The sequence below is a fragment of the Pongo pygmaeus genome, chromosome 18 (genome assembly GCF_028885625.2).
Source record: "Pongo pygmaeus isolate AG05252 chromosome 18, NHGRI_mPonPyg2-v2.0_pri, whole genome shotgun sequence".
Lineage (NCBI taxonomy): Eukaryota > Metazoa > Chordata > Mammalia > Primates > Hominidae > Pongo > Pongo pygmaeus.
In genome coordinates this window covers 65,448,010-65,466,750 of record NC_072391.2, presented here as the reverse complement: position 1 = coordinate 65,466,750, position 18,741 = coordinate 65,448,010, and the positions used below count along the sequence as shown (strand labels likewise).

The window sequence follows — 18,741 nt, the reverse complement described above, 5'->3', positions numbered from 1 at the left end:
CCATGTTGCCCAGGCTGGTCTCTTTGGAGATGTAGAATAGATTAGTGGTTGCCAGGAATTTGAGACTGGGTTGGGGAAGAGGGAGGGAAAAGTATGTGCTTATAAAGAAGTTAGTGAGATGAAACAGTTCTATATTTATTATTATTATTATTATTATTATTATTATTTTACTTTGAGACAGAGTCTCACTCTGTCACCTGGGCTGGAGTGAAATGGCCCAATCTCAGCTCACTGCAACCCTCGCCTCCCAGGTTCAAGCGATTCTCCTGTCTCAGCCTTCCCAGTAGCTGAGATTACAGGCGCCCATCACCACGCCTGGCTAATTTTTTTTTTTTTTTTTTTTTTTTTGAGATGGAGTCTCGCTCTGTCGCCCAGGCTGGAATGCAGTGGCGCAATCTCCGCTCACTGCAAGCTCCGCCTCCCGGGTTCATGTCATTCTCCTGCCTCAGCCTCCCGAGTAGCTGGGACTACAGGCACCCATCACCACGCCCAGCTAATTTTTTGTATTTTTAGTAGAGACAGGGTTTCACCATGTTGGTCAGGCTGCTCTCGAACTCCTGACCTCAGGTGATCCTCCCAAAGTGCTGGGATTACAGGCGTGAGCCACCGCGCCTGGCCCAGTTCTGTATCTTGATCATGGTAGTAGTTACACTAATCTACATATGATAAAACTGCAGAGAACTACACACATAAACACACACAAATCAGTGCATGTAAAATTGGTCACATCTGAGTTAGTTCGGTGGATTGTACCAATGTCATTTTCCTGGTCTCAACATTGTACTATAGTTATGCAAGATGCTATCTATCGTTGGGAGAAACTGAGTAAAGGGTACCCAGAACCTCTTTACATTTTATTTACAACTTCCTGTGGATCTATTAATTATTTCAAAGTAAGAAGCTTTTTTAAATGGGTAAAAAGCTTAAACAGACACTTAACCAAAAAAGATAGACAGCAAATAAGCACATAAAAAGATGTTCAAGAGCATTAGTTATTTGGGAAATATAAACTAAACCTACAGAAGATACCACTACACACCTGTTAGAATGGCTAAAATTAAAAAGACTATCTAAACCTGATGTTGGTTAGGATGTCAAAATATGTATTTCCACTGCTAGTGGGAATTTAAAATGATATAACCACTTTGGAAAACAGTTTGGCAGTTTCTTAAAAAGTTAAATGTGCTGGGCACAGTGGTTGACACCTGTAATCCCAACACTTTGGGAGGCCGAGGCGGGTGGATCACGAGGTCAGGAGATCGAGACCATCCTGGTCAACATGGTGAAACTCTGTCTCTACCAAAAATACAAAAATTAGCTGGGCATGGTGGCGTGTGCCTGCAATCCCAGCTACTCAGGAGGCTGAGGCAGGAGAACAACTTGAACGAGGGAGTTGGGAGGTTGCAGTGAGCCGAGATATGTATCACAGCACTTCAGCCTGGCGACAGAGTGAGACTCCATCTCAAAAATAATAATAATAATAATAATAATAATAATAATAATAATAAACAAAAAGTTACATGTACATCTACCAAATTACCCAACCATTACATTCTTAGGTATGGTAAGAATGGGAAAGAGAAAGATGTGTCCATACAAAGACAATACATGAATATTCATCGCTGCTTTATTTGTAACAGCCAAAACCTGGAAACAATCCAAAAGTCCATCAATAGGTGAATGGATAAAATAAATTGTACTATACATACATAATGGCAACTACTCCCCAATAAAAATTAATGACCTACTGATACACTCAATAACATGGACATATCTCAAAACAGCAATGACAAGAAGTTAGCACCCCCCCCCCAAAAAAAAAGAGTACATGCTTTACAATTCCACTTATATAAATGTTCTAGTGAGTTCAGCGGTTGTCTGGGAAAGGGAGAAAGGTGTGTGGGAGGGAGTGATTACAAAGATACACAAACAAACTTCTTTTGGGGGTGGTGGATATGTTCACTATATTGAATCTGGTAAAAGTTTCATGGGTCTCTACATGTGTCAAAACTTAAGCTGTGCACTTTAAATATGTTGTTTATTAAATGTCAATTTTACCTCAATAAAGCTGTTGAAATAGATAAAACCCTCTTCTACCTTGGCTTTCCCTACACCATTCTCTTGATTGTCTAATTTAACTCTCTGACAGCATCTTCTCAGACTTCTCCTCTCCTTGCCATCCTTGCAATACTGTTGTTTCCGGAGTTCTGTTCTCAGCCTCCTTTGCACATTCTAATCCACACTCCCTTGCAGTGACTTCATCCATGCCCATGACTTCAACTATCATCAATATCTATAGACCAGTAACTTTTAAATCTCCTTTGTGCAAGTTTCTCTTTTGAGCTCTACATTTATATTTCCAATTGCCTAATAAATCTACAGATGCTTCAAACTAGACATGCACAAAACTGAACTCCTTTTTACTATATACTCTCATTGCACTTTATACTTTGCACTTTATACTTTCATGACACTAGTTACATTAATAATTACTAGACTATGCACTTCATGAGGGTAAGGGCCATGTCTTGTTCACCACTATTTCCACAGATATTTCGTAATAGCACATTTTATTAAAATGAATCACCTTTCTCCCTCCCCATCTCCAAAGCTGATTCTCCTACCACAACTGACTCAAACTAGAAAAACAGAAATAATCCTGCCTCCTTCCCTTTCCTTACTCAATGGATATCAGGTCCTACTGATGTCTTTCCTGTAAATCTATCTGAGCACTATTCCCACTTTGTCGTCTTCACTGCTCTACCCTTATCATTTCTCAAATACATGTGTCCCCACCTCCATTCCTGTCTTCGTCAATCTATTACCCACAGTATAGTAGAGTGATGGAGCTACAAATCTGACATTTCTGCCCAATTTGAAATCCTTCAGTGGCTCCCTGCTGTCTTCAAACTAAAATCCAAACTCTTCAATACAGTATAATAGTCTGTCCCTCTCCAGCCACATCTGGACACGACAGAATCCTGATCTTCCACTTTCCAAATTAAAGGACCATGCTCTTTAACCTGTCTTTGGGTGGGAAAATCAACTGGCCTGAAATGTTATGTCCTCCCTTAGCCACCTGGTGAACTCATCTCACTGGATTCTGCTCAACTGTACTCTTCTCTGACCTCTCTACTCAGAGTTAATCTGTGTCATTATACGCTCGGAGGCTCTTCTCTGTACCTCTATTATATTAATATTGTTGTAGTCATTTATATGTCTACTCCAATAGACTGAATTATATTTAATTTGTATTACCAGTATTTGGCACATAATAATACTGACACTTAACAAAACTTAATTAAAAGATTAAATTATTTAGTATATTTACCCACTTAATGGAAGGGGACTTTCTTGAGGTCCCTTCCAGCTCAGTTACTCGAAGATCTCATACAATGTTCCCCTCTGGTTACTACTTTCTCTTCTTCTACATATTCTTCTATTTTATCCTTTAACAACAGCTAGTTTCTTACAGATTAGCCTTCGAAAGAGTGAAACAAAGCACTTTAAAAAGAATTTTTAGGGTGGGCATGGTGGCTCACACCTGTAATCCCAGTACATTGGGAGGCCGAAGTGGGAGGATTGCTCGAGCCCAGGAGTTTGAGACTGGCCTGGGCAACACAGAAAGATTCTGTCTCTATCAAAAACAATTTTTTTAAATTAGCTGGGCATGGTGGCAAGCACTTGTGGTTTGAACTACTTGGGAGGCTGAGTTAAGGCTGCAGTGATCTGTGATTGAGCCACTGAACTCCAGCCTGGGCAACAAAGTGAGACCCTGTCTCAAAATAAATTTTAAGAAATAAAATAAAATAAGCATTTAAAAAACACTTTACTATCTCAATTTTGACAAATCAGGATTTGACATTGTCTTTATGCTTCTGTATGTCTGCATAATCATCAGGTTCCACCTGAACCACACAACAAAAATGAATTTTGTGTCCCAGATCTCCCACCCATCAGACACCAATCCCACTGTTATTAATCCAGATCAATAGCCATACTTCTCTTTCTTGGCACCTCTATCAACTCCCATGCCCATCCCCAAGGACTTTGACAGAGCAAACGGAAAAGCAAGTGCCAGAAAAAGTAACTGCATAGCAAAAGTCAGGTTTACATTATAAAGTCCCTCAACTGGCTGGGCACAGGGGCTCATGCCTATAATCCCAGCACTTTGGGAGGCCAAGGCGGGAGGATCACCTGAGGTAGGGAGTTCAAGACCAGCGTGTCCAACATGGTGAAACCCTGTCTCTATTAAAAATACAAAAATTAGCCAGGCACGGTAACACACATCTGTAATCCCAGCTACTCGGGAGGCATGAGGCAGGAAAATCACTTGAACGTGGGAGGTGGAAGTTGTAGTGAGCAGAGATTGTGCCACTGTGCTCCAGCCTGGGTGACAGAGCGAGACTGTCTCAGAAAAGAAAAAAAAATTAGCCGGGCATGTGGTGCACACCTGTAATCCCAGCTACTTCAGCTACTTGAGAGGCTGAGGCATGAGAATCACCTGAACCCAGGAGGCAGAGGTTGCACTCCAGCCTGGGCAATAGAGTGAGATTCTCTCTCAAAAAAAAAAATTTTTTAAGTCCCTCAATTGCTAGAATACTGTGGATACTAAGCACAGACAATTCTTTTGATTGACCCCCTCCCAGCATCCATTTTCTCTTTCTTCCTCCCTAACAGATTTTCTACCTTGTATCCACTCCTCTCCCATGCAGCCTTGTGTTTTGGGGAAGCCAACCATATCCTCAGGCCAAGGCATAGGCCTGATTGGCTAAGAATAATTCCACTCATCTTTACCAGTAACTAATTTAGAAAAGGGAATGTAACCCAGTTTTGGTCAATGAAACGCAAGGTTAAGTTTGCTGAAGGCTTCTGGAAAAGTCCTTCATCACTCTTAAAAACAAAAGAGCTGTGTGAAGCCAGCATCTGTGTCTCATTCCTTCCCCTCAGCAAATATCAATCCAAATATAACTATTTTGCATATATTTAAACTAGAAGATTAAGAGTATTTTACTATTTATTTCAAATAGTAATCAGATGATTAAAAAGTCAACAGAAGTTCTAAAACCATGATCAGCCAACATTTACTAAGTAACATGTATGACAAAAGAGCTTTCTTGCCTTTGCTCTCAAAGGGAGAGTTCTGGTAAAACTCAGAGACAACTGGGTATGTACAAAAGAGAGAGAAAATCCAAAAGAGTACTGATCTTGAGAGATAAGAATAAATGGCAAATGGCAAATTGGTCAAAATATCAAGGAAAAAAATGTGTATCAGTCCTAGTGGCTATAGAAGGTAGAATAGTTTTCCTCGCATTCTAAATTCAATCAAATAAATAGTACTCATTTTTTTTTGAACATGTGAAAGCAAAATGTTAACCTTGAAAAATGAAACTACCCTGACAATTGAGCATTTTTAAAATTCTGAATTTTTCCTCATTCAGGTTTAGGGCAATTTTGATAACAGATCTAAACGCCTTAAACTTTAAAAGCAGCCTGCAAGATGACAAATCAGACCCTAATCAAGACAACATGGGCGGAGAGGGGGGCTGCCAAAGACAAAGGCCAATTCCTCCTTAGAGTAAACTGCCTTAAAACCTAAAATGATATCACCTCTTGACCTCCAGATCCACAAAGCAGCAGAGAAAAGGCCCAAAAGAGCTAAATTTGGGCCTAGCACAGTTAGCGATATAGCGATACAGTACCCTCTATTGGTCTAACTGTATCGCTGCTACCCTTTAAAATTTTCTAGAGCAGGCAGGAATAAGAAGCATCCCTCAAGTAGCTATTTTGAGCCCAAAGCAGAAAATCTAGTCACAGGAACACATGTAATTTGTAAGACATGACTCATATATGTTTGATTCCATATGCCCAACATGACCCTTGCTTTCACCATAGGAAAAACTGAGTATTTCTGTACTTAAACTCTTTCTGAAAATAGCAAGGCAAGAGGTAGGCATAGCAGAAAGGGCCCAAAATCTGAGGTCAGAAAACCAAGGTTCAAATCCCAGCTAATTCCACTTTCTAAATGGTCAAATCCATCTGCATTTCTGTTTCCTCATGCGCTAAATGGAAATAATACCTCTCTCTAGGTTATCATGAGATAATGCACATAAAAATACCTTGCACATAATAGGTACTCAACAACACTGGATTAAATATTTATCTAATGTATCACAAACAAAAAGTTACAAAATGATCAAAATTATAGGTTGTGCAAAAAGAACTGTAGGATTTTCTTTGTTGTTGTTGTTGTTTTTAATCCACAAGAAGGAACTGTAGGATTTTCAAGCAAAAATTAAGCAACTTACTGGAGAAGACCAAAGGACTAGGAGTCAGAAGTACTGGGTCTCTGTTTTGATATTAACCAGTTAAATGACCTTGGGCAGGTCAATTTGAGTCTCAATTTCCTCTCCTGTAAAATGGAAGGACTGAATTAGCTTGAAACTCTATGCTTTTTAGCAGTATCACACAATTAGCAACAGAAATGAATCTAGAATCCAGATCTAGCTCAGTACTACATCAAAATATCTGTTAAGTTGTCTCACAAAAGAGAAAGTCTTTGGTGAACACGTTGACGGCAGATCAGGAAAATGGATGGAAGGAAAGGTTTCACAATGGGACTGAAAAGAGATGAATAAAGGTGATGAGCTTGATATCCGAAGTAACAGATATAAAATGGTGGAGCACAATGAAAAACTACGAGGAAAGGCAGGTTACAGACAAAAAGGAATGGGAATTGAAGATAACCTCAACTATGACTTTCAGAACTGAATTAGGAGAAAATATAAAGAGAAAACTATTAATACACAAATCCAAATGGAAGGAGACAAAGACTTTGGCCACAGGGCAGAGAGAAGGGGGGAAACAAAAGTCATTTTCAGGAAGTGGCAAAATTTACCAGCCAACTAACCCAATAAAAGGATAGCAATAAGCTAAGTCAATTTTTGAAGTTTAACATACTAAAGAACTACAGACATGGGAAATATGGTTTGAATAATAAGAACAACTCGATGCTCTAACAGTTTGTTTTTGTTTTTAAGAAACAGGGTATCCTTATGTTGTCCAGACTGGTCTAGAATCCCTAGGCTCAAGAGATACTTCCAAGTAGCTGGGACTACAGGCACAGGGCACTGCACCCAGCTTTGATGTACTAACAGTTTTAATCAGAACCATGAAACCATCTCCCAGAGCTCGGTTTTTCAAACTGAAGGCAGTAAGTGATCTATTAGTGAGCTGTGACAAATTTTTTAGTGTAATGAAAATGTCAGAGTAATGCCATGCAGTAAAGCTAAACACTGTTTTACATGAAACATCTATCTCAGTTTGTGTGTATAAACATGTATGTATGTGTTGGGTTGAAACAAAATGTATTTCTTGCTCTGGCTCATGGTTAAGAGGACTCAAAGGCCGGGTGCGGTAGCTCAAGCCTGTTAATGCCATCACTTCAGGAGGCCAAGACTGAGAGGATCGCTTGAATCCAGGAGTTTGAGACCACCTTGGGCAACACAGTGAGACCTCACCTCTACAAAAAATTTTAAAAATTAGCCAGGCATGGTGGCGCACCTGTGGTCCCAGCTACTCAAGAAACTGAAGTGGGTGGATCAATTGAGCCCAGGAGGTTGAGGCTGCAGTAAGCTGTGATCACAACACTGCACTCCAGCGTGGGCAACAGAGAAAGAACCTATCTCAAAAAAAAAAAAAAAAAAAAAAAAAAAAAAGTCCTCAGGCTAGGCACGGCAGCTCACGCCTGTAATCCCAGCACTTTGGGAGGCCGAGGCGGGTGGATCGCCTGAGGTCGGGAGTTCGAGACCAGCCTGGCCAGCACGGTGAAACCCTGTCTCTAATAAAGACACAAAAATTAGCCGGGCGTGGTGGCAGGCGCCTGTAATCCCAGCTACTCGGGAAGCTGAGGCAGGAGAATCGCTTGAACCCAGGAGGCGGAGGTTGCGTTGAGCCGAGATCGCGCCATTGCACTCCAGCCTGGGCAACAGAGCGAGACTCTGTCTCAAAAAAAAAAAAAAAAAAAAAGTCCTCAAAACTTTGTATAATGGAAGTTTTCAAATATACCTAAAGTACAGAGTCTCCATATACCTATCATCTTGCCTCAACAACTTCTGACCATCTTTTTTCTTGAGTGTTATTTGAACTACCTTTACTGAAAGAAAGTGAAAACTATAAAGAAGTGTTGATAGCAGAGAAGCTATCAAATTTCCTTAAACCTTTCATGTGCAATAAAAAATAAGTAAAATTTAGATTAAACTTTCCATATTTTCCCCAAAGATATCTTTTATGTAAAGGACAAGATTAAAACTTTATTATTCGGCCAGGCGCAGTGGCTCATGCCTGTAATCTCAGCATTATGGGAGGCCAAGCTGGGAGGATCATCTGAGGTTGGGAGTTTGAGATCAGCCTGACTAACATGGAGAAACCCTGCCTCTACTAAAAATACAAAATTAGCCAGGTGTGGTGGCGCATGCCTGTAATCCCAGCTACTCAGGAGGCTGAGGCAGGAGAATCGCTTGAACCCGGGAGGCAGAGGTTGCGGTGAGCCGAGATCCCACCATTGCACCCCAGCCTGGGCAACAAGAGCGAAACTCAGTCTCAAAAAAAAAAAAAACTTTAGTATTCAATATGATCTCACAAATGACAAGATGTGGAATACAAATTTCAGACCTTGTTCGTTCTAAAATGTTCACAAATAAAAAAAACATGTCTATTATTTTTGTGAGTTCCTACCAATTATTAAAAATGCAGATTAAAAATTAAAAATGATAAAAAAATGTAGTCTTAAAATCATGAACAAGTTATCTAGCTTCTTTTCATCATGAGTAAACTGAAAAGTTCATAGAAATTACAAACACTTAACATCAGACTGACAGATACAAGCAACATGATCAAACATTAAAATTTTTAAAACAATTTCAAGCCCTTAAATTACTAGATAATAAATGGATTTTTCTAGCGTCATATAGTTAATTAGAAAATATTTTTAAAATGTTAAAGCACCTACTCAAAAGCATAAGATCAGTCTGCTTCCTATTTATGTGCGCCACTAACTCACCCACCATCTCACTGTTAACACTACATAATCAAAGGGAGAAATGACTTTTGTAAATCAGACATATCATGCTAATTTTTATTTTCTGTTAATTTGTTAAGCCAGTTTTTTTAACTACACACAACAAATCCTATAGCCTTCATAATGCTATTTTTAAAAGTGAATATTTTTCCTATCCTAATCTAGTACCTTAAAGAATTTGAAGAGCTTTCGAATGTCATTTTTTAAAGTTTTTATTATGGAAATTTAAGAACATATATAAAGAACAGAGAATATTATTGTGAACCCCCACATACCCATCATCTAGCTTCAACAATTTCTGAATGTCATTTTTTTCTAAATGCCATTTTTAACAATTTTTACTGAAAGATTTTTTTAAAGCAATACTGAAAAATATTTACATTTAAGTACAACTCACAAACAGTCCATTAAAGTGTTCTAGTCAGTGATTACCTTGATGAGAAAAAAATGCTTTTAGAAACATTTTTACATTTAATACAAATCAACTTACTGAAAAAGTTTTAGGAGAAAAGAATTAACCTGAATGTAATCCAATTTCAGAGGTCAAATAATCCTACCTATTTTCTAATTAAACAGCAAAGCTGATGAAAATTAATAAATACAAAATTAACACAAAATGTTAAGACACTGAAAAACATATTTTAAAATGCAAAATTCTCACCTGCTGCTGTAACATAAGACATTCTGAAACTGTACATTATGCAGGGAAATGACGGGCTGGGAGCGATGGCTCACGCCTGTAATCCCAGCACTTTGGGAGGCCAAGACACGCGGATCACGAGGTCAGGAGATCGAGACCAACCTGGCTAACACAGTGAAACCCCGCCTCTACTAAAAATACAAAAAAAGTAGCTGGACATGGTGGCGGGCGCCTGTAGTCCCAGCTACTCGGGAGGCTGAGGCAGGAGAATGGCGTGAACCCAGGAGGCGGAGGTTGCAGTGAGCCGAGAATGTGCCACTGCACTCCAGCCTGGGAGACAGAGCAAGACTCCATCTCAAAAAAAAAAAAAAAAAAAAGAAAAAAGAAAAGAAAATGAAGCCTTCAGGTCACTTCTCTCTGGTACACCTGGGATGTTCAGGCTTTCATAGACTTGTAGTTCCTTTTTACACTTTTTTTTTTTTTTTTTTTGAGACAGAGTTTCGCTCTTGTTGCCCATGCTGGAGTGCGATGGCGCGATCTAAGCTCACTGCAACCTCCGCCTGCCAGGTTCAAGTGATTCTCCTGCCTCAGCTTCCTGAGTAGCTGGGATTACAACAGGCATGCACCATTACACCCGGCTAATTTTGTATTTTTAGTAGAGGCGGGGTTTCTCCACGTTGGTCAGGCTGGTCTCGAACTCCTGACCTCGTGATCCGCCTGCCTCAGCGACCCAAAGTGCTGGGATTACAGGCGTAAGCCACCGTGCCCAGCCTTTTATTTATTTTTTTTTTTTTGAGAGAGTTTTACTCTGTCCCCCAGGCTGGAGTGCAATGGTACCATCTCAGCTCACTGCAACCTCCACCTCCCAGGTTCAAGCAATTCTGCCTCAGCCTCCCAAGTAGCTGGGATTACAGGCGCCTGCCACCACATCTGGCTAATTTTTTGTATTTTTAGTAAAGACGGGGTTTCACCATGTTGGCCAGGCTGGTCTCGAACTCCTGACCTCAGGTGATCCACCCGCCTCGGCCTCCCAAAGTGCTGGGATTACAGGTGTGAGCCACCGCGCCCAGCCTCACACATGAATATTAACTAATATTAACTAGAACTGTCCCAAAGATTAAATTTCAGCTGTTGGTAAACTAGCAATTCATAGGCTGTTACTTAAATCTTAGAGCTCCAATTGCCAACAGGTCAAAGTCATACAATATAATTATGTAAACATTACTAGAAATGCCAAAATATATGCAGACCCACATTATGTTTGAGTTTAAATGATGGCTCTTAAAAAAGCTTGCTCCTGCTTGTAACTCTCCTAAGCCTCTCTGAACAAACTCACTCCTCTTAAATTCCACTGTTACTTGAACCTCATATGGCATGCCTGGGCAAATTTGATGACTTGGATTTTGTTTTAGAAGCCAGGCCTACTGCCAAGTCTGCTGTGTCTACTCCCCTGACCCACCAGGACAGCTTTAGACAACACCTTCCTTATTTATGTTACTGCTGTGAGCAAACTACTGCTTACTATCAAATGATGCTCAACCTACTCAGGTTTCCTACCTTTTAAGAGTAATGTGACTGCCTTCACTATATTATGGCTTCTTCAACCTCACCTCTTATTTAAAACAAAACATTACCATACTGAATTATCTACTACTCAACTAGCAATAATGAGAGGGAAATCAGTGATACAACTCATTAACTTCTCTTAAAAGGTCCCCATTTTATATATCACTATTTATGACTTTCTCTGAAGAAAAAATAATACTACGTTTTCTCACCAAAAATGTCCTTACGATTCCATTTCATTTAAAAAATAAATATAGAGCAAACCTCAAAAGCAGAATTTGGACTATGCCTTCAATAAAAACAAATACAACTTTAGGCAAAGTTTACTGGTTGCCAAAGAAAGGCAAGTCATTATTATAAGTTGATTCTACAGCTTACTCTAAATTATTATCTTGAACACTTAAGATACAGGCCTTACTTAACCCCCACAACTTCTTGGCTATGTATATAATACCCAAGTTTTAACTTTTATAACACCTAATAAAACTACTACAGTATTACTTCTACTAATAGTTAAGAATATATGCCAAAGTATCCTTTCTGGATTGGCAAATAGGAACACCTAAGAAAGTAGAGGAATAGCTCTTGCAATGATGAATGTTTTTAACAAAAACACGACGCTGAAATTTTTCCTCGATTTTTCCCCATACTTGCTGAAACACATTTTTTCACTAATCTAGACCACAAAATTCTGCCAGTTACCCCTAGAAGCATCCTTCAACATCAGGAAATGTGTCAAAGAAACAGAGTAGTATTCTTCCAAATGAAATGTTAAAATATTTATCATCAACTCAGTCGTCTAATACATATTCTCAATACATTCAACTCTACAGAAAACGTTGACCTAAGGTAAGAAAATAAAGCTACTAAGCAGCATCCAAAACCTCCTTTACAGTTCCTAATGGGCTGTACAAACACACCATTAAATTTCTACAAGAAACCAACCAACTTCCTCCTTTTCATACTGATTTAAATATCCAATTACATACTTAAATGTTCGACAAATCAACCAACTTTCACACTGTACTAAGAACTTAATTCAAGAAAGTGGAAAAATATAATTAAAAGTGTATTACTTTCAGTATTTGATAAAATATAAGAGGTAAGTAACATTTAAAAGACTAGAATTAAACAGATAAAAATGTCTTAAGACCAAATATTCTAACTCATGCAAGGTTTAAATTGCTGAATCTCTCATCTGCCCTGATCTCTTTTTTTCTTCTTTTTAAACTGTTACTGTTTGTAAATGCCCTACTACCTCTCAATGTTTTAATTTAGCATGTGGAGAAGGGTCTAGGAAAGAGAAGGAAGTAAAAACTAGCCTATTCGTGTGTGTGTGTGTGTGTCGTGTGTGTGTGTGTGTGTGTCGTGTGTGTGTGTGTGTGTGTTTAAAGAAATGTTGGGGGAGGGGGGTGCATGTTTAAAAAAATTTTAGTTACCACCACTTAAATAGGGCCAGGACTGTGCTAAGTGCTTTAAATACATTATCTCATTTACACAAGACAAAACAAAAACCTTGACTAAAAATGATCAATAAAAACTGAAAAATGAGAAAATAAAATTATCTAAGAGACAGTAAATTGGATCAGATCTCCAAGCACTAAACAAAGTAAAAACATTGTAGATTAAATTCTAAGACAATTTCTAGGAAAAGTTCCTCAACTTGACATATGAAAAAGTTGTGTATTAAAGGAATATCTGAAAAAAATTACACATATCTTATCATCGGGTAAACTTCTTATAAAAATACATATTGCATCTAAGATATTTCTCCCCTTTGAAAAAACAGTAGTAGATAAGATACTACACATAGTATATAGCACATTCCTTCCAGTAACTCTCATTCAGGACTAGAAAGTCAATATTTAGTAATGAACCCTGAAAATGAAACCCTGAATTTGCAAAGTACAGATTATTATAACATCAAACTTAGAGATATACAATCACTACACTAAAATAGAGTACCAGAGGCTGCCCTTTATAATGGCAAACAATGGAATACATTAAACATGTACCTATTTTAAATTTCCTATTTACTACTGAGGTATATCATCTATTTAGAGTTAGATATTAAGTAAAAGAATGTTAAAAAAAGTTTAGTTCATTTTTAACTGCAGAAATCAGAGATAGCACTGTCACCTTATATTTAAAAAAAACAAGGTAGGCTGGTCTGATGGTAGAGAGTTATTATAACGTATTAACATTAGCGTCACTAAAGTTGGTATACAACCCCCCACTACTAAATGTGACTGTCTAAAAAAATAAATAAATAAGAAAGCTAAAGACTCTAGGGTCTTAAATTTTCTTTAATGGAAAAAAATCTCAAAATACCCAGCAAACAGTAGTCTTAAAAAGTCAGTCGTCAGTCACAAATGTATACAACATACAACATTATCAAGCGTTATCAAGTCCATCTCACATCTTCTAATTTGCACTTTAACAAGCTTGCTTAGGACATTCACTAAATTCAGCCCTTGGCTTGTCCTCACTCTCTATCCACTCACCTCACTATTTTTCAAAAATCTTCTCATTGTATGGAAATTTAGTTGTGATACAAGTACTTCCAAACCTTCAGAGATGTAAAACCACTGCAGCCCCAAATTACCAAGATCTAATTTATGGAACTCATCAATAAAAGCCAAAGAACTGAAACAATTCTCATCAATTTCCTCTACCACAAAAGAGCAGTGAGCAATGATTCAAAACTTAGGTGTTATTTATTCACTTATTTAACAAAATATTGGGGCTATGTGCAGTGGCTCACACCTGTAATCCCAGCATTTTGGGAAGCCAACGCAGGAGAGCCCAGGAGTTCCAGACTAGCCTGGGCAACATAGTGAGACCTCTATCTCTATTTAAAAATATATATATTGGGCAGGGTGTGGTGGCCCACGCCTGTAATCCCACCACTTTGGGAGGCTGAGGCAGGAGGATCCCTTGAGGTCAGGAGTTCGAGACCAGCCTGGCCAACATGGTGAAACTCCGTCTCTACTAAAAACACAAAAGGTAGCCAGCTGTGGCGGCGCACGACTGTAATCCCAACTACTCAGGAGGCAGAGGCGGGAGAATCGCTTGAACCCCAGAGGTCGAGGCTGCAGTGAGCTGAAATCATGCCACTGCACCCCAGCCTGGGCGACAGGGCGAGACCCTGCCTCAAAAAAGAAAAAATATATATAATCTATATAATAAGCATTATATATAATATATAAAATATATTATATACACATTATGTATTATATATAAAATACATATCATATACATTATATATGTAAAATACATATCATATACATTATATATGTAAAATACATATCATATACATTATATATGTAAAATACATATCATATACATTATATATGTAAAATACATATTATATACATTATATATGTAAAATACATATTATATACATTATATATGTAAAATACATATATACATTATATATGTAAAATACATATTATATACATTATATGTAAAATACATATTATATACATTATATGTAAAATACATATTATATACATTATATATGTAAAATACATATTATATACATTATATATAATACATATTATATACATTATATATAAATACATATTATATACATTACATATATTATATATAATTATATGCATTTTATATATAATATATATTATATTGTATATGAGTATATAATGTATATAATACATTATATATTATATATGAAATATACATTATATATGTAAATATATATGTGTTATATATAATATATGTTATATATTATATATATAGTGCCTACTATGTAAAGGCACTGTGCTAGGCACTGATAATATAACTGAAAAAGATACAGACACTATCTCCGACCTCAAGGAACTTCCATTCCAGTGAGGAAGAGAATCCAAAAATACATTTGGCAAACACACTGATATAACCCAGCAAGGATCTGAATTCTACCAACAATTTTATTCTTATTTTCCACTTTACTGCATATATTATCCTAAAATCATTTCAGTGAATCCACTTTGTTCCTTCAAACTACATACTCATAATTATGCTTAGTAAAATGAAAACTTACTTTGTGAACAAATAATTCTGAAAACTTAGCTGTGAATATATAACACATTCTCAACGGAATTTAAAATTAATTGCTATGTGTTCATAGCAGCACTATTCACAATAGCCAAAAGGCAGAAAAAGCCCAAATGTCCATCAATTGGTGAACAAATTGTGTTCCTTTATACACACACACACACGATGGAACATTATTCAGCCATAGAAAGGAATGAGGTAGTCCGACACAAAAGGTCACATATTATATTATCCTATTTATATAAAATATCTAGAAGAGGTACCATAGAGACAGATCCCACACTGGTGGCTGCTAGGGTTTGGGAGGAGGGAAGGGAAAATATGGGGCAACTGTTTAATGGGTACTGAGTTTTCTTTTGGATGAAGAAAATGTTTTAGAAGCAGACAGACGCAGTAGCTGCACAACACTGAATGCACTCAATTGTTCACTTTAAGAAGGTTTGTTTTTTCATATGTATTTTGCCTTAATATTAAAAAAACTTTTAAAAAATTACCTGCTTAAAATATTTTAAAGCGGACTTCTTGTGACAAATAAAACTGCTGATGTTTACCTTTTGAAATTTCAGTTATAAATCAAGTTACAGATAACTCCTTTTAGACCTATTTTAAAAGGTATAGTAAAGATCATTAAAAAATTTTTCATAGCTTTGAAATGTTATTCAGTATTTTGGTTGTATATACAATTCCTACTTATGTAGTCACACAATTCCTTTATTATTCATATGTTTGGTTAACACCCTTATCGATCATATATTTGTATATATGCTCTAATCAAGTTGTGCCCAATAAAATTTGCTGACATCATCAACTGTTTATCTCTTTTACAATAAAAATACTCATTCAAACAAGCTGTTTTTCTTTCAAGTCCCGATAATCTAGGTACAATTCAATGCTACAACTCTCCACAAATACCACTTTTCCTGTTTCTTCCTCTACTATAAAATGCATCACCATTCACAGACTTCCTAGTAGTACAGTTATTACTTGGACTATGTGTCTCCTCCAACTATTTCCCAAACTCCTTGAGAAGCCTCAGTCCTCTGCATCATCATAACACTACAAGGTCCGTAAGAGTGGTTCGACGTAATAGGTGCTCAAATTATGTTAATGGAATTGAAAATAAACGCAGCCAACACATAACTATTATAAATTATGTACTACAGTGAAAAAGACATCTAGCATATGAAGATTAAAAGGACCGATAAAATAAGTACCGCCTAGAGAATCCTCATGCCTCACGTTCAGGTATGTTTTTCAATGCAACTCTACAGAACAGTCTATTGAACATCAAATATGAACATTAAGAAATTCACCTCACACCAGGCAAGAAAAAATAGGGATTACTCTTACCCATTTCCTTTTTGAAGTTCGTATGCATATGTAACAGGGAAACTGAACTTAATGAACCACAGTATTCCAAACCAGGTCACAAAAGAGCTCTAAGTCCCCAGTCATCCTGTCTCTATTTCCTGATTGGTCTGACCTGCCAGCATGATGGTGCCCAGCTTTCCGAATTCAAGATTTCCTTTAAAATATCTTCCAAGGAGAGGTTTTTCTTTAAATAAAAAGCGACTTCTAGAACTTTCTAGGAAAATTATGAAAAAAGCAACCCACTATTTAAAAAAAAAAAAAATCTTCCGGAACATTTTATTCAAGTAAGGAAATCCAGTTTCCAGAAAAGTCCCGTTACAGTTACACTTCTAATTAATTGTGGGTCATAAACTCGCACGAGTGGACGTTAACTCGAAAGCATTACTCTTCTAGCAAAGTAGACTTAAAAAAATGTGCGTGATTTTTAGATGGGTCCTACCGTTGAAAAACAAGCATCTTTCAAATGAAAATTTCAAGAAACGACCTAGAATAGATGAAAAATCCAGTGCGCTAACAATTCACAGGGACAACATTTTCCTTGCAACACACTGGCAAAGCAGCGACAACCAGACGCCACTTGGGCAGCAGCCCGGACCCTGGGCCTCCAAACCCCGATCGTCCCGGAGTCGAGTTCCCCACTAGTTTGCTTCCATCCAAGCCCGCCACCACTTTCACGTCGCAGCGATCCACACGCCTCCTCAGCGATTTAAATCCGTTTTTAACTCACCACACACACACGCGCGCGCACACACACAGGGTTATCGGTCTCCGGTCATCCAAGGAAACAGGGAGGGGGCGAGAGATCCTGCGAGCGAGAAGCGGGGTCGCTCCACGGTCCCGCCTGGCCCGGCACCCACCTGCAGGCCGCGAGCCCGGGGGCGGCGGTGCCGGCGCCCCGTCCTCGCCAAAGACGAGTTTGAAGTCGAGCTCGTCGTGGGCGCCACAGTTTGCAGTAGTCATCGGCGTGGCCCAGGGTGCTGCGGCTCCTCCTCAGGCGGCGGCGGCGGCGGCGGCGGCGGCGGCGGCAGCGGCAAGCGGCGGCAGCAGCTCCTCAACGCCGCTTCATGCCGGGCCGCGCGGGCCAAAAGGTCGCGACTCCACGGCAAACTTTCCGGGCGGAGCCCGCGACGCCGAGCGTTCCGTTCCGAACTAGAAAGCTGGCCGCGCGCCGAGCAGCACCAGGAACCGCAGCCGCCCGCCACCGGTGCCTAAGCCTCCACTGTCGCCTTAGCCAATATTCCCCACACCCCCCCCACAGTCGCCGCCACCGCCGCCGCGGGCGCGCTCTCGCGCCCTGCAGCGCGCCCGGCCCCGCCCCCTACGCGCGCCCCCCCCGCCTGGCTGCCGATTGGCCACTATAACTCGGCGAACAGGCGCCGGGCCCCGCCCCCTCACAGGCCTATCGCGTAACTAGGTCTCCGCGAGAAGGAAGTCACGTGAACACGCAGCACTACCAACACCACCACCACCACCATCCCCCGCCCCGAAGAGCCCAGCCCCCAGCTACCTCTCGGGAGTTGTAGTTTGGCCTGTATTCCCCCTGCGATTCCTTCTAAACCAGACGAGAGAAGGCCGATAGCCTCTCTAATTGGATAGGGGACAACCACCGGCCAGTGGAGAAGACCCTTTTCCTCATTGGGCGGAGCTCATGTCGAGGAACGGGTGCCTAAGCACTGAGGTTCTGGGTTCGGTGATGTGGGGGCGCATCGTGTTACTCCTGATGGCTGGCTCTAGGGAAGGCTCATCAGGGCTTCGCAGGGTTACCTGGACGCCGCCCACATCCTCATCCCCCCACCTCAACTTTAATGGCTGAGTCTCCAGAGGGCGGGGACCGGACCGAGAGTCCAGCTAGGTTGGGGTGGAACCGAAGGAGACAGGTTGCGCGACAAGTCCAGACTCCGAGCTCGCGGTCGCCGCAGGCCCACCCTCTGCGGGACGGAGCTTGCGCCCCGGTGGCTGCGCCTTTGTCCCCACTAGCGGGCCCCCGCAGCTGCTCCCTTGACAGCGTGCGCGTTTGAGGCCTCGGCGA

General features: G+C 39.7%; 1 protein-coding gene across 6 annotated transcripts in view; it reads right to left on the bottom strand.

Annotated features, from left to right (window-relative positions):
* Nucleotides 1-18,036, bottom strand: part of NFATC3 (nuclear factor of activated T cells 3) — a 146,533-nt gene extending 128,497 nt beyond the window's left edge. For 3 of the 6 annotated variants that reach the window (XM_054454035.2, XM_063654414.1, XM_063654415.1), the window contains exon 1: nucleotides 17,570-18,005. In XM_054454035.2, the coding sequence (XP_054310010.2) occupies nucleotides 17,570-17,672 (103 nt within the window). In that variant the 5' untranslated portion in view covers nucleotides 17,673-18,005. Of the gene's footprint in view, nucleotides 1-17,569 lie in introns of all 6 variants that reach the window. The other 3 variants (XM_054454036.2, XM_063654412.1, XM_054454038.2) reach the window with 3 other exon arrangements.
* Between the last annotated feature and the right edge of the window lie 705 nt (nucleotides 18,037-18,741).